This window comes from Pelophylax lessonae (assembly GCF_965119305.1).
Source record: "Pelophylax lessonae genome assembly, chromosome: 8".
NCBI lineage: Eukaryota > Metazoa > Chordata > Amphibia > Anura > Ranidae > Pelophylax > Pelophylax lessonae.
Genome location: NC_138775.1, coordinates 86,021,923 through 86,048,852, shown reverse-complemented (window position 1 = coordinate 86,048,852; position 26,930 = coordinate 86,021,923). Strand labels below are relative to the sequence as shown.

Here is a 26,930-nt window from a genome sequence, read left to right as displayed (position 1 = left end):
GACAAACTGCTGATCGGTCGTCGGCCGAATATTTACGGCCGACAATCGGTACGTGTGTACGAGGCATTACTCTTGTAAAGTAAAGAGCACCAGGGCCAAAACCTTTGTGAATACCTGAGGAGCTGATGCGAGGCCAAAGGGTAAGGCCACGAAATAATGCCCTTCTCCCACCGCAAAAAGAAAGAAGTGTTGCCAATGTCTGCCATATATTGGAATATGGAGATAGGAGTCCTTGATGTCGATGGGAGGCAAAAAAAAAATCCCCCTGCTGAAGGGAAGCCACTACTTTGCGAATGGACTCCATCTTGAATTTTTAAACCTTAAGCGGTTCAAGGCCTTGAGGTCCAAAATTGGACAAACCTTGCCCTCTATTCTGGGAACAGTGAAAAGGTTTGAATAAAACCCCTGAAAGTGTTCCATTTCTGGAACTGGCACAATGACCCCCCTGCAACAGCAAATCTTGCACCGCTCCCATGAGGCCCCGCAACCGATCTGGGGACAGGTGGAGGTTGGAAGGGAAGAACCTTGCTGGAGGCCAGGACCGAAACTTGATCTTGTAACCGGATCGGATCAATTTGTAAACCCATTTGTCTTGGAGCCAGAGGGGCCCTTGACTTATCAACCGAGCGTCTCTTGGAACCCCCCGAGAATGCTTGGGAGGGGTTTGAAACCTTATCCTGGGTGGGACGAAAGGGCCGCTTGTAGGCTGAGAATATGGGACCACTTATTGCGCCGAGGCTCTCTGTCCTTTTGTGCTCTGTGGAAGCAGTGTGCTCTTACCAACAGTGAGACCTTTAATGATCGCTTCTATTGAAGCTCCGAACAGACGATCCCCCACAAACGGTAGATCAGTCAGCACCTTCTTGGAAGCTTGGTCCGCAGACCAACACTTTAGCCAAAGCAGGCCACTGAGGGTCACTGCAGTCACAGACGCTCTGCAGGCCAACGGGGCCGCATCCAGGGAGGCATCACTGATATACAGCAACCCCAGTATGAACAGGTCCATCAATTCCGTCAGCTCAGGAGCATGTTGACCCCGTTACAAATCCTGGCGCAGGATTCTAGCCCATTCTATTAAGGTCTGAGAGACCAAGGTAATGGCGAACACGGGCCTCAAAATGGAACCTGTCGCAGTGAAAAGATGGCGGATCAGAGCCTCAGCCTTCCTGTCCGCAGGATCTTTAAAGGACGGAGCATCCTCTACTGGTAGCAAGGTGGCCTTATTCAGCCTGGAAACTTGCAAATCTACCGTCAGTTTCTTAATAAGAGATTCCTCAAAGGGGTACCTCCGAGCAAAACGCTTAAGTATCCCAACCATGCGTTTGGGGAACTCCACTGACTGGTGACATTCTCATCAAAATAGGCGGGAAAGGGAAACCCCTTAATCGCCTTTGATGGTTTGCGGGTACCAAACTATACCAGTGTGGCCGCCGCACCACTAGTAGTATCCTCCATTTTTAGAGTTTCTCAAACTGATACTATCAGTGCCTCCACAAGCGCCTTTTTTTTGTGCAGTGGATGAGGAAAAGGGCTCATCCTCACTATCAGAGCCCTGCAGTTGCATAGACGAAGACCCTGTGGCGGCCACTTCGTCCTCAGAATTTGAGAACCCAGAGGGGGCAGGTGAGGGCTGAGGGCGCTTCTTTCCCTGTCTTCTCAGCAGGGCTAAATCCACTTTTGATACCAGCGACTGCAGGACCGCAGTCATGGCCGCCAGGGCGGATGTAGATTCGGAGGGTCCCGCGGACTCTGAGAGTAGACCCAGTGGTGACACATGCTCTGAAGTTTCCATCAAACGCCTGGGGTCAAAAGATTAAAAAAAAAAAAAGTGTCCCACCACTTCCCCGAAGACTCACCACACCCTCACAGTGAGAGCCAGCAGCGTTAGTCAGCCTGTTCCATGCCGTTCTGAGAGGAAATTGAAATGGCCGTGTCACCACTAGAGGCCCCCCACCGTACACTGCTCCTCTGACTACAGGAAAATGGCCGCCAATAGGCTTCTATGGAAGCCTCTAGGAACATGGCTGCCGAATACAGCAAAGAAGGGCTACAATAAAATTGCGGCACCACGCAGCTGGAGCGTGGCACACTAGACCCCCAGCCGATTATAAATGTGTTAGTCAGCAGGGGGGGGGGCATTACTAGGGACCCTCCCCCCCACATGGCCAAAAAAAGCGTGCCATTTGTTGTGGGAACCACCACATTGCATTCCCAGCCCCTACCAGCCACAGCTCCCCACTCCAGCACTGCCTCCGGTTGGGAGGGGGTTTAGCACGGAGGCCTTTTTTTTTTTTTAAATGGGGTACCAGAGGGACCGAACACCACGGAATGGGCCCGCTTCCACTCAAAGTTTCCCAGAGGAGAAAAAAAGGGGAAACAAGTTACTCACCATACCATTGGAGACCGTGAGGGCACCACTCCAGGCAGAATACCTCCCCATCTTGGTATAGGGGGAGTTGCGGTCCAGGGGAACACTGCGGCTCAGGCCGCAACCCGGTCATGTGCGCCCTTGGGAGGTGTTCCACTAGCCGCCCAGCCCCCCTCCAGTGGGGCTTTGTAGCGGCTGACTGAGCACGAAGCTCACTGCTCAGACTGGGGGGACCTTAAGGATTTAGAATATCCAGTGCGTCACCGAGTCCGGCAGTTGATTGCAGTTCTCACATAAACGGCTTGATTGTAGAAGGAAAAAAAAATCTAAAAAAAAAATGTTTTTTTTTTTAATTTAGAAAAAATGCCAGGACCAGAGATCCCAGCAGGGAGCTAGGTCCTTACTCCTACTAGGCAGAAATAAAACTGACGTCCTAGAGCAGAAAGTGGAAGTATACCCCCTGGGACCGCCCATGGGCGTAGTCAAAGTCTTGTTAACTTTTGTTAACCCTTTTCCGCCTACTGCCCTACTCCTAGGAAGAGCAGCATAACCCAACGGTCAATGAAGATATGAAGCTGTGAACGAAAGAGAAATTTCATTTTTGACTGGAGTTTCCCTTTAACTTGTCTAAAGTAGCATCAAAGCAACGTTCTCTGTCAAATTACATATGAAGTAAGCATTTTTGCATTGTTGTTTGGCAGACCAACATTTTAGTAAGAAGGTTCTCTGCGCATTAGCAGACAGAAGACTCATACAGAAAATTAGAAAATACCTACTGACCCATCAACACAATATAGTGTAATGCAGCAGGCATAAGTTCCAAATGCCTCATAACTGAATGATCCAGAAGGATAGTTTTGGATTCCTTGGACATATTCTTAGTCCATACTCCAATGTCTGACAGGTTGACATACCAGCTATGTCAAGTTGCACTGCAGGACCTATCAGGGAGAGTAGGGGTTTGAAAATGTTTCTAGACGTTTGCAAGTCTAATCCCTAAAACACTGGGGCACCCTCAATAGGGAAAGTAATTAAGGCTAGGTTAACATATATACGGATACAGGAATGCATATATAATGCATGCATTTACCCACCCACAGGCAAACCATGCAGCTATTTAGCGGGAATGCAGGGCTGCCATTTATTCTCACATCTGAAAATGCAGCATGTTTTCCAGTGCAGGAAATCGCATGGTGCAAAAGCGGCTTCAATTTTAAAAAAGGTACAAGGACCCTTTTCCTATGTTTCTTACAGGTCCAGCAGTCCATTCAAATGAATGGGCTGCTGTGCCCATGCAAATGCAACCTGCACCAATTGCATAGGTGTGAAACTTGCCAAATGCAGAAAACAGAGGGATCCAAGGTGAAAAAAAGTTCTGTCTCCATACAGATGATGTATGGAAGGTCCTAGAAAGGTGTTGACAGTCTTAGGGCCTTAAGGGAACCCAGACTATTAACCGTAAGGGTTTCGGTCGCAAGCTGTTCCATCTTTAAAAATGTATAAATTGCATCAATATGATCCAATTAGGTATCCTTAAGCCTGGGAACTATGTATGCAACCTGACGCTTCTCCAGTACAAGTCCATCCAGAACAGATTTGTGAGAATCCTTATCCCACAGCCCATTTGCAGCTGGAAGCTTAGAGGCTGCCACAGCTGCAAAAATGCCCGAAAAAGATTCAGGACGGGATGGCATAGAGGTACGCTTACAGCCCCTGCGTTCTGAGTCAGCTAAAGTGGTAGTTGATTTTGTTCATAAAATCTAGCATAGCTGTACATAACACCTCCCTGAAAAAGATAGAGAAGGAGGCCTTACCTGAAGAAGGTAAAGTATACTTGAAAGAGAGTGTGGATTCTAGCAGAGGGACAATAATCCAGGCTACTGGTGTCAAGTTCCTGAGGAGAAGCACTTCAAGCCTCCTCAGGAACTTGACACCAATAGCCTGGGTTGTTGGCCATTTGCTTGAATCCACACTCTCTTTCAAGTTCTGTAAAGTGCTCTGCGGCAAACAAACCAATACTTTAGATTAGAGATCGACCGATTATCGCTAACACCAATATATCGGGGGGGCGATATGCACTTTCCCCAATATATCTGTATCGGCCTTTGGATTTACAGATATTGCCGATATTTTCATGACGTCATTGCGTATGTTGCGCACACGCGTTCTGCCTTCTAACACCGTCTCCCACGTCTACGCGGCCCATACTTGACGCCATTTCACTGTGCGTTGCAAACGTTCTCTGCCTTAAGACCGCTTCACACAGCCTCATGTTACAGTAAGCTGCAGTCCGGTCCGGTCATTGTGCCAGCCATCCATCCACCCGCAGGCCATGGCTTCAGCCATAGGGTGCCAGCCGCCAGCCATCCGACCTACAGCAACAGAACTGGCCAGCATCCAGCCACCCAGCCCACAACAGGGTTCCAGCGAACAAGCAACCAGCCACTCAGATGACACCAAGCCAGCCACCCACCAGTGTGACCAGTGACCACACAGTGTTCCAGCAAGCCAGCTACCCACAACAGGCCAGGGTGAGCGAGTGACACCAAGCCAGCCACCCACACAACAGGGTGACCCCAAGCCAGCCCCCCACCACAGTGTTCCAGCAAGCCAGCCCCCCACCACAGTGTTCCAGCAAGCAAGCCACCCACCACAATGTTCCAGCAAGCCAGCCACCCACAACAGGGTGAAACCAATCCAGCCAGCCACCACTCATAACAGGATGACAGCATGCCAGCCAACCAGCCACCACAGACTGTTCCTGAAAGCCAGCCACCCATAAAAGGGTGATACCAAGCCAGCCACCCACCACAGTGTTCCTGCAAGCCAGCCACCCATAACAGGGTGACACCAGCCAGCCACCAAAGTGTTCTGGCAAGCAAGCCACCCACAACAGGGTGACACCAAGCCAGCCACACTGCCAGGCGTCAGCAACCAACTCACACTGCCAGGCATCCGCCATAAACCCACAACAGGGTGCCAGCAAGCAACCCACACTGCCAGGCGTCAGCCACCAACCCGCAACAGGGTGCCAGCAAGCAACCCACACTGCCAGGCGTCAGCCACCAACCCACACTGCCAGTCGTCGGCCACCAACCCACACTGCCAGGCGTCAGCCACCAACCCACACTGCCAGGCGTCAGCCACCAACCCACAACAGGGTGCCAGCAAGCAACCCACACTGCCAGCCATCAGCCACCAACCCACAACAGGGTGCCAGCAAGCGACCCACACTGCCAGGCATCAGCCACCAACCCACAACAGGGTGCCAGCAAGCAACCCACACTGCCAGGCGTCAGCCACCAACCCACAACAGGGTGCAAATACCAGCAGCAGCAAATTCAACAAGCCATTTCTTTAATCTTTTTTGTGTCTTTCAAGCTTAAATGGAGATGGATGAGGAGAGAAAAAGTAATAGTGTGGTCTGGGACTATTTCTCGTCTCAACCTTCTCCAGGAAAAGCAGCAGTGTGCAACACATGTACAAACAACATAAGCATGGGATCAGTAACTGCAAAAAACAAAAATATGTCAAATCTTTGGGCCCATCTAAGAGTTCATCATATTAAATTGTATCATGCAGCACAGAAAAAACAAAATGAATATCAATGTGACTTTGATTCAATACCACTATTCCAGGCAACAATAACAGATATTACAGATGTCCCTGTCTAGATTCAGATGGAAGATCCCAACTGCTGGACAGAGTAATCACAGAGATGATTGGCACTGATAACCAGCCATTTACAATGGTGTCTGACTCAGGATTTCAACGGTCCATACTTGAGCCAAGCTACACACTGAAGAGTGAGAAGTATTATCGAACCGAAATGCTGGCAAAGCTTCACCAAAAGGTCGTTGACAAAGTAAAGGCTATGCTGCAACCAGAGAATGCTGGCAACTCATTCACGACGGACTGCTGGTAACAAACAGAGTCAGAGTCACTAATCATTCTTACATGCCACTTCATTGACAGCGGGTAGACAAAAATGCAATTGGTGTTGAATACAAAAGTGATGCAAGGATCCCACACTGAGTACAGTAGAGAAATGTTTCTAGGCATGCTTAAAGAATGGGGAATCAACAAAGACGCTTGCGCAACTTCGAGACAGTGGAGCAAAAATACGTAAAGGAATGAGGTTTGCTGATATGTCAGACCTCTGTGTCATGGCACACAACACCCTCCAACCTTCAAATGATGGTCTATCAAGCCAAAGAGCTTTGATTGATATAGGTTTTGAGAAGCATGTAGATTAAAAATGTTGTGCTTGCAAGTCTTTTGAATCCTCGATACAGGAACCATGCTTTCTCTTCTGATGATGTATTGGCTAAGGCAAAACAATGGCTGACAGAAGATATTCAACAGGAGGTGCAGGAGGTTCCTGCCGAAAAGACAAGTCCAGAACACTATTTTTAGGAAGAGCACCATGCTACAAAAACAGACAAATGTCCAAAAATATGTCAACGAACAGAAGAGAATTTTCTTCATCGTCGTTGAATTGATCAGGACATTTTCAGTGTTTTATTGGGGCCTCATGCCGAGGATTCAATTTCTTCTGAATCTGCAATAATGAACCTGAATGATGAACTTCATCTCTATTTGAAAGAAGCAGTAATTGACAGAAAAAGTCATCCTCTTCAGTGGTGGAGAGAAAATGAGGCACGCTACAAAAGACTTGCTTCCTATGCTAGAAGATACCTCTCTCTCTTTGCTCCTCTGTCCACTCGAATCCACTCCACTGTCTAGCTGTTGTCTAGCTGTTGCCTAGCTTTTTTTCTAGCAGTTTTGCACTGACTGCTGTAGTTGCAGTGAGTGCCCTACTGCAGAGGTAGTCCACTGAGTGACTCCAATCCAATCCACTGTCTAGCTATTGCCTAGCTTTTTTTCTAGCAGTTTTGCACTGACTGCTGTAGCTGCGAGTGCCCTACTGCAGAGGTAGTCCGCTGAGTGACTCCAATCCAATCCACTGTCTAGCTGTTGCCTAGCTTTTTTTCTAGCACTTTTGCACTGACTGCTGTAGTGGCAGTGAGTGCCCTACTGCAGAGGTAGTCCGCTGAGTGACTCCAATCCAATGTCTAGCTGTTGCCTAGCTTTTTTCTAGCAGTTTTGCACTGACTGCAGTAGTTGCAGTGAGTGCCCTACTGCTAAGAATCCAATCCAATGTCTATCTGTTGGCTAGCTTTTTGGTCTAGCAGTTTTGCACTGACTGCTGTAGTTGCAGTGAGTGCCCTACTAAGAGTCCAATCCGATGTCTAGCTGTTGCCCAGCTATTTTTCTAGCAGTTTTGCACTGACTGCTGTAGTTTCAGTGAGTGCCCTACTGCAAAGGTAGTCCACTGACTCCAATTTAATCCATTGTCTGTTTGTTGCCTTGATTTTTTTCTGGCAGTATTGCACTGACTGCAGTAGCTGCAGTGAGTGCCATACTGCGGACAGAGGTAGTCCTCCACTGATTCCAGTCCAATCCACTGTGACATATGTAGCTGTTGCCTTGCTCTTTTTCTAGCAGTTTTGCACTGACTGCACTGCAGTACTTGCAGTCAGTGCCTTACTGCAGAGGTAGTCCTCCACTGACTCCAATCCATCCAATCCACTGTGTATGTGTATTTTGTGTAGCTGTTGTTGCCTAGCTTTTTTTCTAGTAGTTTTGCACTGACTGCACTGCAGTAGTGAATTAAAACATATTGCAGTGAGTGAGTCCACTACTGCAGCAATTTATTGTGTATTAATGCACAATCAGATGATGTGAAATGCAAAGCAAATGTCCCTGCAATTGGAGTTTTCCTATCAGTTTTTATGCAGTTAAGGTGTGAAGAACGAGCACTTAATGTTAAAAATGTAAATAAAGATTAACATGTTTATTAAGAGATTTGTGTCAAATTTTGTGTTTTTTGGGCAAAATTTTACATGTGTGAAAATATTGTCCAATATCGGCCAATACCGATATACGATCGGCAAAATATCGGTATCTGTATCTGCAACGAAAAGCTGATATCGGTCGATCACTACTTTAGATGTCTGGGAAGTGCCACAAGCAGAGACCAGGGCCAGAGGATCACAATACAGACAGGCCCAACAATATTTGGTTCAGATGGGTGTAGGTACTGCATTCAGGACAGTGCAGAGGATTTTTCTAAATAGATAACTGTATGGAGAGCGTAACTGTACCAATAATATCATCTTGATTCTAGAAAAAATAAAGATCAAGAGAAAAAAAAATGTGTAGAAAAAATGTTTAAACTTTTCTCTAAAGAGAAAAGGACACCCACCCACTAGGACACTATCAAACAAACTGAAGCATACCAGCAGCAGAGGAAACCTAGATGAGGCAATCCTTCATTTGACCTTATACCGCCACGTATCCTCTCTGATCTGCCTTGTGGATTAATTCCATTGTAAATGAACTAAACGATGGACTACACTGAAAATGATCTTTTCGATTCTGACCTCACGTCACTACCATGGACAACCCCCCCCCCCCCCCACTCTATAGACAAGAGAATATAAAATCACTACCTCTAATAGTGGTGTCTACCCTACATGTTTGGAATACATAATTACAAAAGGGCTTACTGTTCCCCCAGACCCAGCCCCTTGACACCGCTGTTTGGGGAGATTGCTTTGCTTCTTTCTCACTTTTTAATGTGGGCTAAAAACAAGAGTACATAGGACCTCTCCTTTCCTTTTATCACTCTCCTTGTGCTTTTATGGGACCCTTAAAAGCTCTAAGCCTTCCATGTACACTTCTCTACAACCTGATTGCAACCCAGCTCGTGGCTGATTTTCAGTCGTTACCTGTCTCCGATATAGAGATGGGCTTTGCTCCTTAATTTTTTACGGTTCAAGCTGCGGTCCCTGCCCGTGGCCTGGCAACATTTCTACATGCGAACTTCCGCCTTGATTTGAAAAGGCGACTTATCCACATAATTTGGAGGGCTTTATTCCTCAATGTTTTTTCAAACCCCTGAAGTGCCTGATCTTTTGCTTCCGGACCCTCTCTTGTAATGGTAGGATCCCATGGATGGCCAAGACCGCTGACGGACTCTTTCACGCCTGCTGAGCTTGCTTGCTGCCGGGTACCTCTGTCTGCCTCTGAACTTTTGTTGTATTTTTCTACCCTCCTGTGCATGACTTTATACTTTTCATTCTAATTTTCTGTTATTTTTGATGGTCACTTAGTCTGTTGACTTCACTTGATCTTGCATTTTTATGTATTACCCCCAGATATACAGCCATCATAACCAGGGCTTGCTCTGGATGGGACTGCCCGGCCCGAGACCTAGGGGACGCGCTCCACCCTGTTTGGGCTGTTGACCCACCCGGAGTTCTTTTTGGACTCTGATTCCCCGCAGCTCGTCCTCCTTTCTACGCATGTTGCACAACTATGCGGCACATACGTGCTGGGCGGTGATGTGAGTGGGAGATGGTGAGAGGTTGGCTGAGGGAGGATAGGTGCCTCGTCTGGGTTGTTGGGGGGGGCCATCTGGGGGGGGGCATGGGGCTGGAGCGCCAACGGCTCCAGTGCCATGGCACGCTCCCTGATCGGCTCCTTGCTCTGGGGTGCTGCATTCGATGGGCTGGAAGAGGGATGCCCTCTTCTCGGTCTGGCTCTGCGGTGCCCCGGGCACTCCAGGTGTTGGAGCCGACCTGATGGTTAGTGGAGCCTTGGGAACATCGGGGTCTGCGCCCGGATTGGCTGGGAGACGTGTGACTGAGTTTCATGTCAGGTTTTAACTATACGGGCATTATTACGGAGATTGTCATATCATACAATAGATATCCCTCTACCTCCTACGTTACTGCTGCCCACGCTCTTGTTATACTGAGTAACCTGTTGCTGCATGTTCAATCTATATATGCGTTTGCTGAGGAGCTCTGGCATGGAGTTCTGCATTGAGCTATTTCCAACCACTCCCCTCATAGGCCTGCACTCGTGTGAACCTGGGGTGTTCAGTAGTGAGTGCCTTCCTTTGGTTTACTAGACTACCTCCTCTGATCCTCCCCCTCTATCCTACTCTCTTTCTACCCCCCCCCCTTTTTTTAACGCACTTTTCTCTAAGTAAATTTGGGCCAACAAGCGCCCCAAACTTTGTAGACGTCTCCTGATACTACCTAAATGCCATGGTGGTGTGGCCATACCAGATACACTCAAATATTATCAAGCAGCCCACCTTGGATGCTTGGTCGACTGGTGCAGACACTGGCAACTTAAATTGTGGACGTCCATTGTATAACACTACAGTCATGTGCCCTTGAATAGGGCACCTTGGTGCTTCAAGACCCTACCAACCACCCTCAGGTTACACCCTACCATTGGCCCTACTCTCCAAGTCTTTTCCTCAATGTGCCAAAACTCTGAACTTTCCTCCCATTTATCTCCGCTATTCCCCATATTGGGAAACCCTGACCTCCCTCCAGGAAATTAAATGGGAGCTTTCCGCAACCTCCTGGAACGGGGCTGCTTTCAGGCCTCCCATTTCTTGGGCTCGAAAAACTTGGCCTTCAATCTCTACTCTCACCAACCCACAGAGACAGTATAATTTGAATTCATGGCAAGACACTACCTTAAAACTTTAGACCCCCTCACCTATTTTCCGTCAAAAGACGATATTTGAAAACTATTGCTCAGACAGTGACCCCCTTCCCCGCACACTATGCAAGATGTATGCTCTTCTCATCCCCCCACCAGATAATTTCATAATGCCAGGCATAACTAAATGCGAGAGGGCACTTGCTGGAACCTTCACAGCCACCCACTCTTTTTCTGACTTTGTTAAGCCACATAGTAATGGAGGAAGGGTTAGTACTCTTCCAGCAGAGACTGATGCAGGCCTTGGCAGCACCAAGCAGGTGGCATAGAACTGATTTCCTACAGTCGGGTCCATAAATATTGGGACATCGACACAATTCTAATCTTTTTTGGCTCTATACACCACCACCACAATGGATTTGAAATGAAACAAACAAGATGTGCTTTAACTGTAGAATTTCTGCTTTAATTGGAGGGTATTTATATCCAAATCAGGTGAACGGTGTAGGAATTACAACAGTTTGTATATGTGCCTCCCACTTTTTAAGGGACCAAAAGTAATGGGACAATTGGCTGCTCAGCTGTTCCATGGCCAGGTGCGTGTTATTCCCTCATTATCCCATTTACAAGGAGCAGATAAAAGGTCCAGAGTTAATTTCAAGTGTGCTATTTGCATTTGGAATCTGTTGCTGTCAACTCTCAATATGAGATCCAAAGAGCTGTCACTATCAGTGAAGCAACCCATCAGAGAGATAGCAAAAACATTAGGTGTGGCCAAATCAACTGTTTGGAACATCCTTAAAAAGAAAGAACGCACCGGTGAGCTCAGCAACACCAAAAGACCCGGAAGACCATGGAAAAAAATGGTGGTGGATGACCGAAAAATACTTTCCCTGGTGAAGAAAACACCCTTCACAACAGTTGGCCAGCTCAAGAACACTCTCCAGGAGGTAGGTGCATGCATGTCAAAGTCAACATTTAAGAGAAGTCTTCACCAGAGTGAATACAGAGGGTTTACCACAAGATGTAAACCATTGGTGAGGCTCAAAAACAGGAAGGCCAGATTAGAGTTTGCCAAACAACATCTAAAAAAGCCTTCACAGTTCTGGAACAATATCCTATGGACAGATGAGACCAAGATCAACTTGTACCAGAGTGATGGGAAGAGAAGAGTATGGAGAAGGAAAGGAACTGCTCATGATCCAAAGCATACCACCTCATCAGTGAAGCATGGTGGTGGTAGGGTCATGGCGTGGGCATGTATGGGTGCCAATGGAACTGGTTCTCTTGTATTTATTGATGATGTGACTGCTGACAAAAGCAGCAGGATGAATTCTGAAATGTTTCAGGAAATATTTAGCCAAATGCTTCAGAACTCATTGCACGGTGCTTCACAGTGCAGATGGACAATGACCCGAAGCATACTGCGAAAGTAACCAAAGAGTGTTTTAAGGGAAAGAAGTGGAATGTTATGCAATGGCCAAGTCAATCACCTGACTTGAATCCGATTAAACATGCATTTCACTTGCTGAAGACAAAACTGAAGGGAAAATGCCCCAAGAACAAGCAGGAACTGAAGACAGTTGCAGTAGAGGCCTGGCAGAGCATCACCAGGGATGAAACCCAGCGTTTGGTATGTCTATGCGTTCCAGACTTCAGGCTGTAATTGACTGCAAAGAATTTGCAACCAAGTATTAAAAAGTGAAAGTTTGATTTACGATTGTTAATCTGTCCCATAACTTTTGGTCCCTTAAAAAGTGGGAGGCACATATACAAACTGTTGTAATTCCTACACCGTTCCCCTGATTTGGATGTAAATACTCTCAAATTAAAGCTGAAAGTCTGCAGTTAAAGCACATCTTGTTTGTTTCGTTTCAAATCCATTGTGGTGTTGTATAGAACCAAAAAGATTAGAATTGTGTCAATGTCCCAATATTTATGGACCTGACTGTATCTACAGAACACTCACACCTTTTGAAAAGCTCAGCTCTTCTAGCAGTCCACAGCAGCAAACAATCTCCAAGATCCACAATATTCTATGGGAACACCAACAAGCCGATGCAGGAAAAGCCTGTAAATCTTGGACAAGAGACCTGCAATTGGACTTAGATGCAGTACAATGGGAAAGCATATACCTCCGAACACTTAAAGGCTTGTGAGGGGTTAGCTCGGTAGCGGGGTTCGTTACACAGAGACAGCCGAGGAGTGGTTGTAAACAACAGTCTATGGTTTATTCTTCCAATTTTCTTCAAACATTTGCAAGCATCCAAAACAGCATAATTCAAAAACAAACATAAAATAAACCCTGGCCACTTGGGGTGTCTACCTTCACACACAGGAACCTACCTATGGTGTCTGTCCCAACCTACTGCTGGGCAGACACTGCTGGTCATACAGCAGAAAACCAACATTCTTTGTTTTCTTTCCACACAGAAAAAATCCAACACTTCACCTTCAGAAGTCTTTCCGTTGACTGCTCTCCTCAACTCACACAGCTCCAGGAGGCATTCAACTCACTGCTTCTCCTTAATGCACACAGCTCCAGGAGGCATTCAACTCACTGCTCTCAGCTCCAGGAGGCATTCAACTCACTGCTCTCAGCTCCAGGAGGCATTCAACTCACTGCTCTCATCACTGCTCTCAGCTCCAGGAGGCATTCAACTCATTGCTCTCCTCACTGCTCTCAGCTCCAGGAGGCATTCAACTCACTGCTCTCCTCACTGCTCTCAGCTCCAGGAGGCATTCAATCAGTAGTCATCCTCTGGATAACTTATAGAGGCCTTAATTGCCTCATCCTGAACAGCTGAAGCTTTTTCAACGTCCTTACACCTTTCTGGCTACCTCTGCAGCCGACACCCTATAGTAATTGGTGAATTGTCTACACAAGGCAGAAATGTATCTCCCGTCTGTGACAACTCCCACAGATTTATCTGACTTCCTGTCAAATATCCCCCCCTTGTTTTGACCCAGTAGGGGGCGGAACACTCCAGCCCGAATTCCTGATCAGGACACCGCTGTGCCAGCTATCAGCTGCGTGGGCCCAATCTTTTTTTCGGGTGCGTTTCCAGCTGATCGGGACACCTCTATGCCAGCTATCTTTTTTTCGGGTGCGTTTCCAGGCACGCCCTATCCTGAATCTTAATCTGGTTCTACAGCTCTGTACCCGCAGCCTTCTTTTATCCTTGGGGTTCCTGAGCTTATATTTCTTTTTTGGGGGCTCTCTGTCTATTTTAACACTTCTCCCCAACCCCTTATCCTGAAGATGTAGGGACCCCACTTTGCTTAAGGAAAAATAACTTTGTCCCTTATTTACCCCAGTTTTAACCAACTCTATCTGAGCTATAGTCAGGATTTCTGCTGTTTGCTGATCCATGCTCAGCCCTTCCATCTCATGAGGTTTGTCCAGTGGTACAATACATGAGCCCTTCAGGGATACCGAAAACGGACCAGGACAGCCCCAGACCGCAGCAGTAGAAATGCTTTCCATCTGACTGTTACGCAAAGGAACCTCTGACATTCCTAACCCATCTTTCCCTAATAAACTTGGTACCACATCATTAGATAATGCCATATCCCACACTGGTTTACACATTTCAACATCATGGTCACCAATACTTTTATTAGTAGTACCAATCATTAATTGATCACATTTTGCAATGTCACAGTTTCTGTTACCATCAGTATTGTATTTTAGAGTGTCTCCGGGTACCTCAATTTGTACCTCTTTGCAGGGGACAAACAAAATCTCTGCTCCTGCCGCGTCCATATCAGGCCCTTCCTTCTCATGAGGTCTAGTGGGTGAGACAGTATCCGCGCCATTTACTAACACCTGCTCAGCCACACCTCGGACCGCACTAGCAGAAGTTTTCTCTGTCACCACATCAGGCGGAGAGACCTCCAACGTCTCCATCAGCTCTCCAGAGTGCCTTCCATACCAAACCATATCTGGAAGCACCCTCATAGGGAACTGAGAGATTACCTGCCACACTAATAAAACACACTGTACCAACCAGTTCCAATGGTGATTTGGGCTACCCAGCACAGCTTGTACTACCTGACTCCACCTATTGGTACTCTGCGATACCAACATACCCGACTGGAATGGAGGCACCCAGGTATACAAGGAATGTGCTTTTATTAGTTCAAGCAGTTTCAGTAATACACTTGTCATTTCAATGCACTCTGCATCAATGTGCAACACCTTTTTAGGGAACTTTCCCTCACCATAGACATGGAGGGGCTCATCCACTGCAGCCTGAGAGGGTGAGACATTTAAAGAGGCCTCCCCCTCACCGGAGGTAGCCATCATTACCACCTGGTGCTCCCTTGGAACACTGTCAGATGTATGTCTCACACTCATCCCCTCCAACTCAAAAACAATGAACCTCTGCAAGTCAACACCAGTCACATGGTCACCCTGAAACTTGACATTAAGAGGTAGGGCGGTCGATACCACATCTGCCATGCATGCGCCCTTAATCGGTCCTTCTGACTGGAAGGGAACAACTATCGCAGGCACCAACGCTCCCAGAGCCTTGTCTAGCATGGCTATCAATTCTTTGGCCCAACTATCCCAATCCATTGTGCTCCCATCATGGGTGCTCTGCAGCACCGCATCACCTGTTCTAGGAGGCACCTGGGATTCTGCAGCAAACACAGTGCATTTATCATTACATCGTGACATGCTTTTACCTATTTCACACTGAGAAAACGCACCATCTTTTAAAGCAGGCTGCAATGCACCACATCCACCACCCTGCTCAAGTAGCGCTTCACAAACCTCACACACCTTTACATTTTCCACAGGCTGTATTAACCCACTATTTACCTGCACATTTTCAGTATTAGCAGATTGCACTAACACATTCCCACTAGAAGGTCCAGTTACACTGTGCCCCACCAGAGTAGTATTTGTGCTGTCCTGGACAATCTCTGGATCCAACATACGGAGACCCCCAGAGACTTCCATGGACAACCCAGAGGCTCTAACTCTAGTTGCCAAGGGAGGCATCCCCCTTTTCTCACTGCTAGTGAACACATTACCAACATAAGTATGTTTATCAACAGTAATACCGTTAACAAGCATTTATACACACAGTGTTAAGAGCTTTAGCAGGCTCTCTTTGTTCATGAGCCACTGCAATCTGTGTGCTACTCAGCACACCACCCTTACTCTCCAAAGAGATACTTTTTCCCACTAGGGCGGCTCCACAGTTGTCCTGGGAAACCACATACCTCACCCCTGCGGGCTCATGGGAGGTTTCCCTGGGCATCTCTGCAGCACCTGTCACTAGGGAACCTGGCACACAGACTGTTTTGGTCACCCCTAGTACATCTCTCCCAGCACTCTGCTGTATTATACCAGGCACAGAGTCCTTAAGTCTTTTTGAGTCTTTACCCTTGGTGCAGGTTGGGCTTTAACCTGTGTCTCCCCACTGCTCTGGGTATGACACTGCAGCAAGTCCATTTTCACACCTTGTTCGGATCTGCCAGCTGGACGGACTCCCACTTCACTGGAATCAGTCCCACAAACTGCAACAGTCTTACCATATCCTGTAGCAGGTAACTTTGGCTTCATTTGAGTGCGTGGTCGCTCAGCTGCATCCTCACAAGCTATCGCCTCTTTGTGGCCATAATGCGGCACTGCAGTCTTTTCAGACTCTCCAGCGGGGTTTCATAACCTGGGGCAAGTAAAGATCCCATGCCCTATTTGACCACACTCCAAGCACGGTACTGGACGCTGAAATTTCACTCCTTGGCATCTCCTTGATGACTGACTCTCACTCGTTGTTGCAGGATACCACTGGTCACGATCATCAGCAGACAGACTCCTTGGATCCCAGATATCCCTGCTGGGCTGGACGTTGCTGCCACGGACGACCATACTCCTCCTTTCCACACGCTGTTGTCCACATGGATTCCTGTTGCCAGGGAAAACCTCTTTCACTTCTTTAACTGGGGACGAGGTGATTAATTCACAGCAAATTCACACTCTGAATTTTCTGGCGTGGCTGGGTCATGTGGTAAATAACCCTCTAGCCACAGCAGCCTCTCTCTTGCCTTAGCAAGGATTGCATCCTTGACCGCCCCATCCTTTGCAGTCATGTAACAGTTCACAGGTACACCACCTGCAACACGCAATGCCTTTTGCCTGGCTGCACTTCTGCACACAGCCAACAGTGTATTGTTTTTTCAAGCTTGTCATAAGCAGCTGCCTTTTCCTCATAGCATTGATTAGCAGCTTCAAGGTCTTTCTGTAGTTTCTTTTTCACCTTTTCAACATTTTCTAATGAACCAACACTTTCTCCCATTCACTTTTTCATATCCGCTATCTTAGCTTGCAGTGTTGTGACTTGCATTTGCTATAACCATTTGTTTCAGTATCTCCTCCATTTTGGGTTTACTTTAACTGCCCGCGGCACTCCACCATATGTGAGGGGTTAGCTCGGTAGCGGGGTTCGTTACACAGAGACAGCCGAGGAGTGGTTGTAAACAACAGTCTATGGTTTATTCTTCCAATTTTCTTCAAACATTTGCAAGCATCCAAAACAGCATAATTCAAAAACAAACATAAAATAAACCCTGGCCACTTGGGGCATCTACCTTCACACACAGGAACCTACCTATGGTGTCTGTCCCAACCTACTGCTGGTCATACAGCAGAAAACCAACAGACTTTGTTTTCTTTCCACACAGAAAAAATCCAACACTTCACCTTCAGAAGTCTTTCAGCTGACTGCTCTCCTCAACTCACACAGCTCCAGGGGGCATTCAACTCACTGCTTCTCCTTAACGCACCCAGCGCCAGGAGGCATTCAACTCACTGCTTCTCCTTAACGCACACAGCTCCAGGAGGCATTCAACTCACTGCTCTCAGCTCCAGGAGGCATTCAACTCACTGCTTTCCTCACTGCTCTCAGCTCCAGGAGGCATTCAACTCACTGCTCTCAGCTCCAGGAGGCATTCAACTCACTGCTCTCCTCACTGCTCTCAGCTCCAGGAGGCATTCAATCAGTAGTCCTCCTCTGGATAACTTATAGAGGGCTTAATTGCCTCATCCTGAACAGCTGAAGCTTTTTCAAGTCCTTACACCTTTCTGGCTACCTCTGCAGCCGACACCCTATAGTAATTGGTGAATTGTCTACACAAGGCAGAAATGTATCTTCCATCTGTGACAACTCCCACAGATTTACCTGACTTCCTGTCACAGGCTCTATTAATGTCTCAATCCAAGAAAACACTTTTACACAAATTTAACCCAGGGACCCCAAACCAATGCTGGAGGTGCAAACAATCAACAGGTTAATTCTTACATATCTGGTGGGAATGTCAAATGCAAAAAAAAAAATGCAATAAAAACAGATTAACCATTAAAAAAAAAAAACTAAAAGCATGATGGAAGCGGGAGTAGTAGTTATTCCAATTCCCATGTCCAATTCTTCCTGTAGACCAGGGGTCTTCAAACTATGGCCCTTAGGTTGTTCAGGAACTACAATTCCCCTCATGCCTAGTCATGTCTGTGAATATCAGTTTTACAATACCTTATGGGATGTGTAGTTCCTCAACAGCTGGAGGGCCATAGTTTGAGGATCCCTGCTGTAGACTGTGGTATAACCCAGTTGTCTCTGATTTAATTCTGATCTTGTATTCCTTTGTCTGGTTACTCTTTGGCATTGATTTCAAGGAATTATGTCATGGCAGGAAGTGATGGAACAGCAGTACATTAGACTTAAAGCCCTCCAATGCTTCCAAAGCTGGTTGGGAGAAGCTGTACAGGCTGGTCTTCACTTGACACAGTCAGAACGTTTGTGCACATTGACAGAAAAAAAGGAACTCTTTTTTTTTTTTTTTAATGCAGTCTTTGCCCAAACAGGAGAGATTTTCCATTACTTCCTGTCCTGCCAAGAAGTGAAGGTGAATCCCGAATACGGTGACACAGACTGCAAACAGAAACCCAGTGGTGGCTTAAACTCTTTAGCACTATGTCCAAACCTAAAAAATAAATGTGTTGGCTATATTCGGGATTCAAAAGCGGCAACAAAATAAACATTTATAAAACAAACACAAGAGGACGATTTATTAAAAAGAATAAAACAAAAAAAAATGCACTCACCAGTTAAAAGTGGAAAAAAGGCTTGTCATGAACCCATAGAGACCTCCATAGGATCACCGTGAGGCTGCAGAGCTCTGCGGGAATGTGGCTAGCTGAAGCAGAGTTCTTGATGGAAGTACAACTGCCAGGTTTTAGGCTGGAACATATGTTCCTAATTAGTGAGTGCATTTTTATTGTATTATTCTTTTTAATAAATCGCTATACCTTGATGGAGGGGTCCTCTTGTGTTTGTTTTTATATGTGCATTAGGATCTCAAGACCTATTATGAGAGGAGTTGTATCCACTTCACCTGGTATTACCTACCACTCTCCTGGCCCTCTTATGTACCCCGTTAAATGACGGTTTGGTTTTAGTCAGAGCAATAGCTTATTAATTTTCTTTGGCAAAATTAACATTACCTTAGTTCTTGACGCTCTCTCATCCACTCCTTGAGAACTTGTTTTGATTCTGCATCTTGATAAGTCTAGAATAGGAAATTATTTTTCATTTATCATTTGTACTAATTCCATTTATGCCAAAATAAGGTCAATAGTTTGCATCAACATTATATTCAGAATTTAATTGGAACTCTAAGCGGATAAAAGTATTACATAAAAGAAAAAAGAAGGATCATTTACTGCAGTTGTGTATTATTCCTCTAAATTGCATATATTGATACATTTCATAAACATAGGTTCCTGAATTTGTCCTGATTTCAGTCTTCTGCCATCCCTAGCAAAAAAAGCATTGCAATTTGGAAAAAGAGGGGAAGCAACACGAACCACCAAGCTCAAACAAACACAAGCATGCACTTGTACTGACAGGGAGAATGCTGACAGGTTGTGAGGGCAGTGTGGATTGCTGCTCCTCTGTTGTCCAATCAGTAGACTGTGGGTAGGGAGGTGACATTAATGCATTCCTTAATTCTTTCTAGCTGTGCAGTCCGGAAGATTCAATCACAAAAGTTTCTGGACAGAATTACAAATTCTTTGGCAGATAAAACAGTTTGCATGTATATTTCAACTGTGTGTGGCAGTTTGTCTGTAGTTCATTATTCAATTCAAAGCAGCAGGAAGACATTTCCTTTTAATCAAAACATCTTGCAAGCTACAGAATGCAGCGATTAACAATCTTATAGATTTTAAATACAGTAAAACCTTGGATTGCGAGCATAATTCATTCCAGAAACATGTTTGTAATCCAAAGCACTGTTACAGTGGGGATCGAAAGTTTGGGCACGCCAGGTAAAAATTTGTATTAATGTGCATAAAGAAGCCAAGGAAAGATGGAAAAATCTCCAAAAGGCATCAAATTACAGATTAGACATTCTTATAGTATGTCAACAAAAGTTAGATTTTATTTCCATCATTTGACACTTTCAAAATTACAGAAAACAAAAAAATGGCATCTGCAAAAGTTTGGGTACCCTGCAGAATTTATAGCAAGCACTGCCCCCTTTGCAAGGCTGAGACCTGCCAGTGTCATTGATTGTTCTCAATCATCATCTGGGAAGACCAGGTGATGTCATTCTCAAAGGTTTTAAATGCCCAGACTCATCTGACCTTGCCCCAACAATCAGCACCATGGGATCTTCTAAGCAGTTGCCTAGAAAACTGAAACTGAAAATAGTTGATGCTCACAAAGCTGGAGAAGGCTATAAGAAGATAGCAAAGCGTTTTCAGATGTCAATATCCTCTGTTCGGAATGTAATTAAGAAATGGCATCATCAGGTACAGTGGAAGTTAAAGCAAGATCTGGAAGACCAAGAAAAATATCAGACAGAACAGCTTGCAGGATTGTGAGAAAAACAATTCAAAACCCACTATAAAGAGATACTTGTACAAATATGGTCTTCAATAGAAGAATAGAAGAATATGGTCATCAGAAGAAAACCTCTTCTACGTCCTCACCACAAAAATCAGCGTTTGAACTTTGCAAATTAACATATAGACAAGCCTGATGCATTTTGGAAACAAGTTCTGAGGACCGATGAGGTTAACCACTTTACCACCGGAGGATTTTGCTGTCTTACGGGCCACTTTTTGCGATTCGGCACTGTGCGACTTTAACTGACAATTGCGCGGTCGTGCGACGCCGTACCCAAATGAAATTGACGTCCTTTTTTTCCCACAAACAGAGCTTTCTTTTGGTGGTATTTGATCACCTGTGCGATTTTTACTTTTTGCGCTATAAACAAAAAAAGAGCGTCAATTTTGAAAAAATAATATTTTTCACATTTTTTTATATGAAATTACCCCCCAAAAAAATGTAAAAATCAAATTTTTTTTACATTTTTGGCCAATTTGTTTTCTGCTACCTATGCTTGGTAAAAAAAAAATCGCAATAAGCGTATTTTGATTGGTTTGCGCAAAAGTTATTGCGTTTACTAACTAAGGGAAAGATTTATGTCATTTTTGGTGTTTTTTTTTTTAACGAGTAATGGCGGCGATCTGCGATTTTTTTTGCGGGACTGCGACATTGCGGCGGACAGATCGGACCCCTGACTGACATTTTTGACACTTTTGGGGGTACCAGTGACATTACTGCAGTAATCAGTGCTATAAATATGCACTGTTACTGTAAAAATGACACTGGCAGTGAAGGGGTTAATTTTATTGGAGAGGGAGGGGTTAATGTATGCCTGGTGCTTACTGACCTGTGTGGGGGGAGGTGACTATGTGACACAGGGACAGATCGAGGATACAGCTATGCTGAACCCTGCAATCTGACCCTGCCTGTCACTTCGGAGATCCGCCCGTTTGTGTTTACACAAGCAGGCGGATCTCCACACTCGATTCCACGACGATCAGGGAAGAGCAGCGGCGATCGCCGCCGCTCCTCCCCTGGCCCGACTCCAGCTGTGACCGAATACAGCGGGAGCGAGCCTCCGGCGGCGCGCGCGCGCGGCGCCTAGAAGGGGGAGGGTCTGCCGACGTAGGTCTACGTCGTCAGACCTACTAGAGCCACTTTGCCGCAGTAGTATCAACGTGAGCAGCGGTAAAGTGGTTAAAATTGAACTTTTTGGCCGGAATGAGCAAAGGTACGTTTGGAGAAGAAGGGGCACAGAATTTAATGAAAAGAGCCTCTGTCCAACTGTTAAGCATGGGGGTGGATCAATCATGCTTTGGGGTTGTATTGCAGCCAGTGGCACAGGGAATATCTCACGAGTAGAAGGAAAAATGGATTCAATAAAATTTCAGCAAATTTTGGATGGTAATTTGATGCCATCTGTGAAAAAGCTGAAGTCAAAGAGAGGATGGCTTCTACAAATGGATAATGATCCTAAACACATCTAGAAATCCACAAGGGATTACATCAAGAGGCGTAGACTGAAGGTTTTGCCATGGCCTTCACAAACTCCTGACCTCAACATAATTGAAAATCTATGGATAGAACTTAAAAGAGCAGTGCGTGACAGACAGCCCAGAAATCTCAAAGAACTGGAAGACTTTTGTAAGGAATAATGGGCAAAGATACCTCAAACAAGAATTGAAAGACTCTTGGCTGGCTGCAAAAAGCGTTTACAAGCTGTGATACTTGCCAAAGGGGGCAGTACAAGATATTAACTCTGCAGGGTGCTCAAACTTTTGCAGACGCCATTTTTTTGTTTTCTGTTAGATTTCTGTTATATTGAAAGTGTAAATGATGGAAAAAAAATCTAACTTTTGTTGACATATTATTAGAATGTCTAATCTGTAATTTGATGCCTTTTGGAGATTTTTCCATCTTTCCTTGGCTTCTTTATGCACATTAATACAGATCTTTACCTGGGGTGCCCAAACTTTCGATCCCCACTGTATATCAAAGCAAATTTGCCCATATGAAATAATGGAAACTCAGATGATTCGTTCCACAACCATTTATTCGTAAGTCCTTCAGTTTATAGTCCATATAAAAAGATTATAGCAATGTGATAGGTTGTGTAACCATAAAGTGTCCATCCACAAATGGCAGCCTCCACAAGGGGATTAGAAGCAAAATCCAGCAGGAGCTATAGAGTATAAAAGAGAAGAGAGGCACCTCTAAGTGTAGCAATATGGTTATATTTAATGAAGGTTCAACATTTAGCAACTCACATGGTTGTGTGGTTTGAAAACAAAGATCAGCTTCCAGAATATCATGCAAGCTTTCAGCCCTTAAGCTGTGCTTTCTAGCAGCAAAATGTAAACATGTTAATTTTGTGTGGTCCCTGCGCTGTCTTGGAAAATTAAAATCTCTCAATATTTATCCCTTATGCTGCTCGTATAGAGACTGTAACCTTTAGACAGTGATCAATTAAGTATATAAGGGGGGGGGGGGGAATACTGCACTTCAAGGATATATTGAACAATACACTCTAAATTCTTAGCTAAGTTGAGAAATTATTCAAAATTAAAGATCAATATTATGGACCAATATCCTTAGTGTAAACTTGATAATAAATAATTAATTAAGTAAAACACAATAATCCAAGGTGCAAAGCGACTATGGTGCAATTAGAGTAAACAAATTATATTATTTATAAAATCAATATAGCTGCACAGTGACTAAAGTGCAATCATATATGTAAATAAACTTGTAAAAGTGCATATAGTTAATGAATATTAATTTCAAATGAACATAAGGTGCATATTATATGTGCATAGATACTCTCAACGCTGTGCCATCATGTGAGGTAGATATAAATTATACAGTACACAAAGGTATAGTATTTCGATAAATTGTGCAAATATATCAAAGTGCCAGTGCTGTTCACATATATATCTATTTAACAAATCGTGAGTTGAAAATAGTCCATATAATCTTCAAAAAATAAAACAACTATTCAAAGTGCTTCAGTGTTAAATATGTGGTAGTGTCCCAACAGACAATCCTGTATGCCCTCTTTAAGTGCTGGTGCTCTTCAGTGTGTGACCACTTCTAGGTGTGCTAACTGCTCACCTCACTGCTGCAAATAATACGCTTAAAGTATTATTTCCAGTGTTGTCACTCCTTCCTTTATGTGGCTTGTGGGTACATCTATCCAGTACTCTGGAATACTGCGGGGTGCTGTCAGGGGATCCTGTATCGCACTGCTCTTGCAGTTATACTGTGGTCTCAGAGAAACATTGGGCCAACATGGTGTAGTATGTTTTAAATTTTATTAAGAAAGAAACATAGTAACTTACAGTTTGAAATCGCAACAATCTGCACTACGATATCCGCCGCGGGACTTGTTTGAATGTCCCGTACGTCACTTCCGGTGTGCGCTTTCATACGCGTTACGTCACGACAACACGTGACTTCTTCAAGGGATCTGGAAATAATACTTTAAGCGTATTATTTGCAGCAGTGAGGTGAGCGGTTAGCACACCTAGAAGTGGTCACACACTGAAGAGCACCAGCACTTAAAGAGGTGGTGGAGAGGATACAGGATTGTCTATTGGGACACTACCACATATTTAACACTAAAGCACTTTGAATAGTTGTTTTATTTTTTGAAGATTATATGGACTCTTTTCAACTCATGATTTGTTAAACAGATATATATGTGAACAGCACTGGCACTTTGATATATTTGCACAATTTATTTATCGAAATACTATACCTTTGTGTACTACAAGTTTATTTACATATATGACTGCACTTTAGTCACTGTGCACTTATATTTATTTTATAAATAATATAATTTGTTTACTCTAATTGCATAATAGTCGCTTTGCACCTTGGATTATTGTTTTTTACTTCATTGATTATTTATGCATATTTATTATCAAGTTTACACTAAGGATATTGGTCCATAATATTGATCTTTAATTTTGAATAATTTCTCAACTTAGCTAAGAATTTAGAGTGTATTGTTCAATATATCCTTGAAGCGCAGTATTCCCCCCTTATATACTAAAATGTAAACATGGTGCTTCAGAATGTCCAATGCTGTGAATTTCAGATTATTTGTTCTTTCACAGCAAGGACAAGAGTACTAACTGCTGTACAAAGTAATTTACCAGCTCCTTTTTTACAATACCCTGATTTTGAAATAGATCTTAAAGCTGATCTCCACATTTAATGTCCCTTCAAGTAGTTCATTTGGGCCGAGCTAGCCCAAACAGATCACTATTTACTTCATCGACAGGTAAGCTTGCTGGTTGAGCTGTTTTAACTGTATGAAGCCTCTGCTACATACAATATACAGCACTGTGTTCCAACAATGAGATGGGGACCTCCTGCCTCACTCCCGAAAGAAAAAAAAAAGTCAGACTGAGCAGCACTCAGCCATTCAAAGGCAGCTTTTTATTCTATGGATGAATACAAGGCTTCCTCTGGCTGAGACAGAGTAAGTGAAATATTTGCCCGCCTCCATGCCTCAGTCAATTAGAGGAAGCTTTGTATTCTTTCATTAGGATGCAAGGTTTCCTGTGCATGGCTGAGCACTGCCAACTCTATTAAGTTCCAGGAGTGAGACAGGAATTGTGCATGTTAAGGGCATCATTTGCTTGTATGCATCACATACTAGCACATTATGAAAGACTAACCTGTAAAAGGGATCCCTCCAGCAGCACGCTGTCACTGCTGACAGGGCTTCCATTTCACCTGGTCTTTCTTCCAGGTTTGCAGGCTTCGGCCATTTGGTTCAATCCTCTTTTTTAAAGCAGAACTTTACATTCCCAATCAACATTGGTTATTTCTAATCCTCATGCTGCTAGCATTAATAAATAGATAGGAAGAAAGTATATCATATTTACATGTTTTAAACTTTTTTTTACATTTACTGAGTTACTTCCTGGTTTCTTGCCTAGGCAAATGATGTCATAAATCCCAGGAGTCTTCAGCAAGGGAAGAGAGGAGGAGGGATTTTCTGAGCTAAGCACACTCTCCTGCATGTATGCCTGAGCTAAGGGCAGATGGATTCCAGGAAGAAAATGCTATATGAATCATCTGCCCTTACTTAAGATGGCCACAGTCAGAAATGCTAGGAAGGTGTTTTTCTCAACAACATAAAGCATAGACACATGGATAGATGGGGGAATTTACTTTGAAATGAATTACATAGTGTTTTAGGTTTGTGGTGCTGAGATGCAGTAAAAGAGAATTTGTGTAAGAACTTACCGTAAAATTATTTTCTCTGAGTCCTCTGACAGTAGCAGCCCGTTCAGTAATCCTTCACGAGTGGGTAATGCGCCTCTCTGCAGGAGTAGGCTAGGCAGTGAATAGGTTAACAACAAAAATCTTTACACACGACACACCTCTAGGGGGCTGTCCCTCAGCCATTATGTACTGCTCTTCAGTTTCGTAGCAAGCAGTACAGGAAAACATTCAACCCCAAAAAATAGAGGGACGGGGACCTCGACTGTCAGAGAACTCAGAGAAAAGAATTTTACTGTAAGTTCTTACAAAAATTCTATTTTCTCTTACGTCCTTGCAGTCTGTTCAGTAATCATTCACGAGTGGGATGTCCCAAAGGGGTGGGAAGACGTAACCAAAGAAAAGGCAACTTGTCAACCAGGCCAGAGAAAAAAAAAAACTGAGCCAACAGGGCATCAGAAGCTCAACAGGAGCCAACCCAGAACAAAAAAATACCCCAGAAAGAGACATAACAACACGTGTCTTCAAACAACCACCGTGCTCAAAAGCTTGCGGCCAAAGGAAACATCCGAAGGATGCCATCACATCAAGTTTGTAGAATTTTGAGAAAGTCGCCGACCAGGTCGCCGCTTTGCACACCTGAGCCACAGAAGCCGGATGGCGAAACGCCCAAAAGGCACTGACATCTCTAGACTGAGCCCTCACAAGGAAGCCAGATAGCCTGCCCTCACCCAAAATGGCGGCCGATCGTCTGGTGCCAAGTCAGTGCAAACCAGGGAAACTGGCCACCGCGGGGACACCTCAGAGGCCCCCCCAGACATGTAACAAGCCCCCACACCCCCCCCATCCAGGAAGTGTGCACCGCATAGTGCCCCCAGTGGGGGCAGGGAGGTAGG

At 44.9% G+C, this 26,930-nt stretch overlaps 1 protein-coding gene across 1 annotated transcript in view; it reads right to left on the bottom strand.

The window, feature by feature from the left end:
- NT5DC2 (5'-nucleotidase domain containing 2) overlaps nucleotides 1–26,930 on the bottom strand; it is a 184,147-nt gene that overhangs the window by 38,500 nt on the left and 118,717 nt on the right. Inside the window, exon 13 of the mRNA XM_082265923.1 lies at nucleotides 19,410–19,474. Coding sequence (XP_082122049.1) covers nucleotides 19,410–19,474 — 65 coding nt within the window. The remainder of the gene's footprint in view (nucleotides 1–19,409; nucleotides 19,475–26,930) is intronic.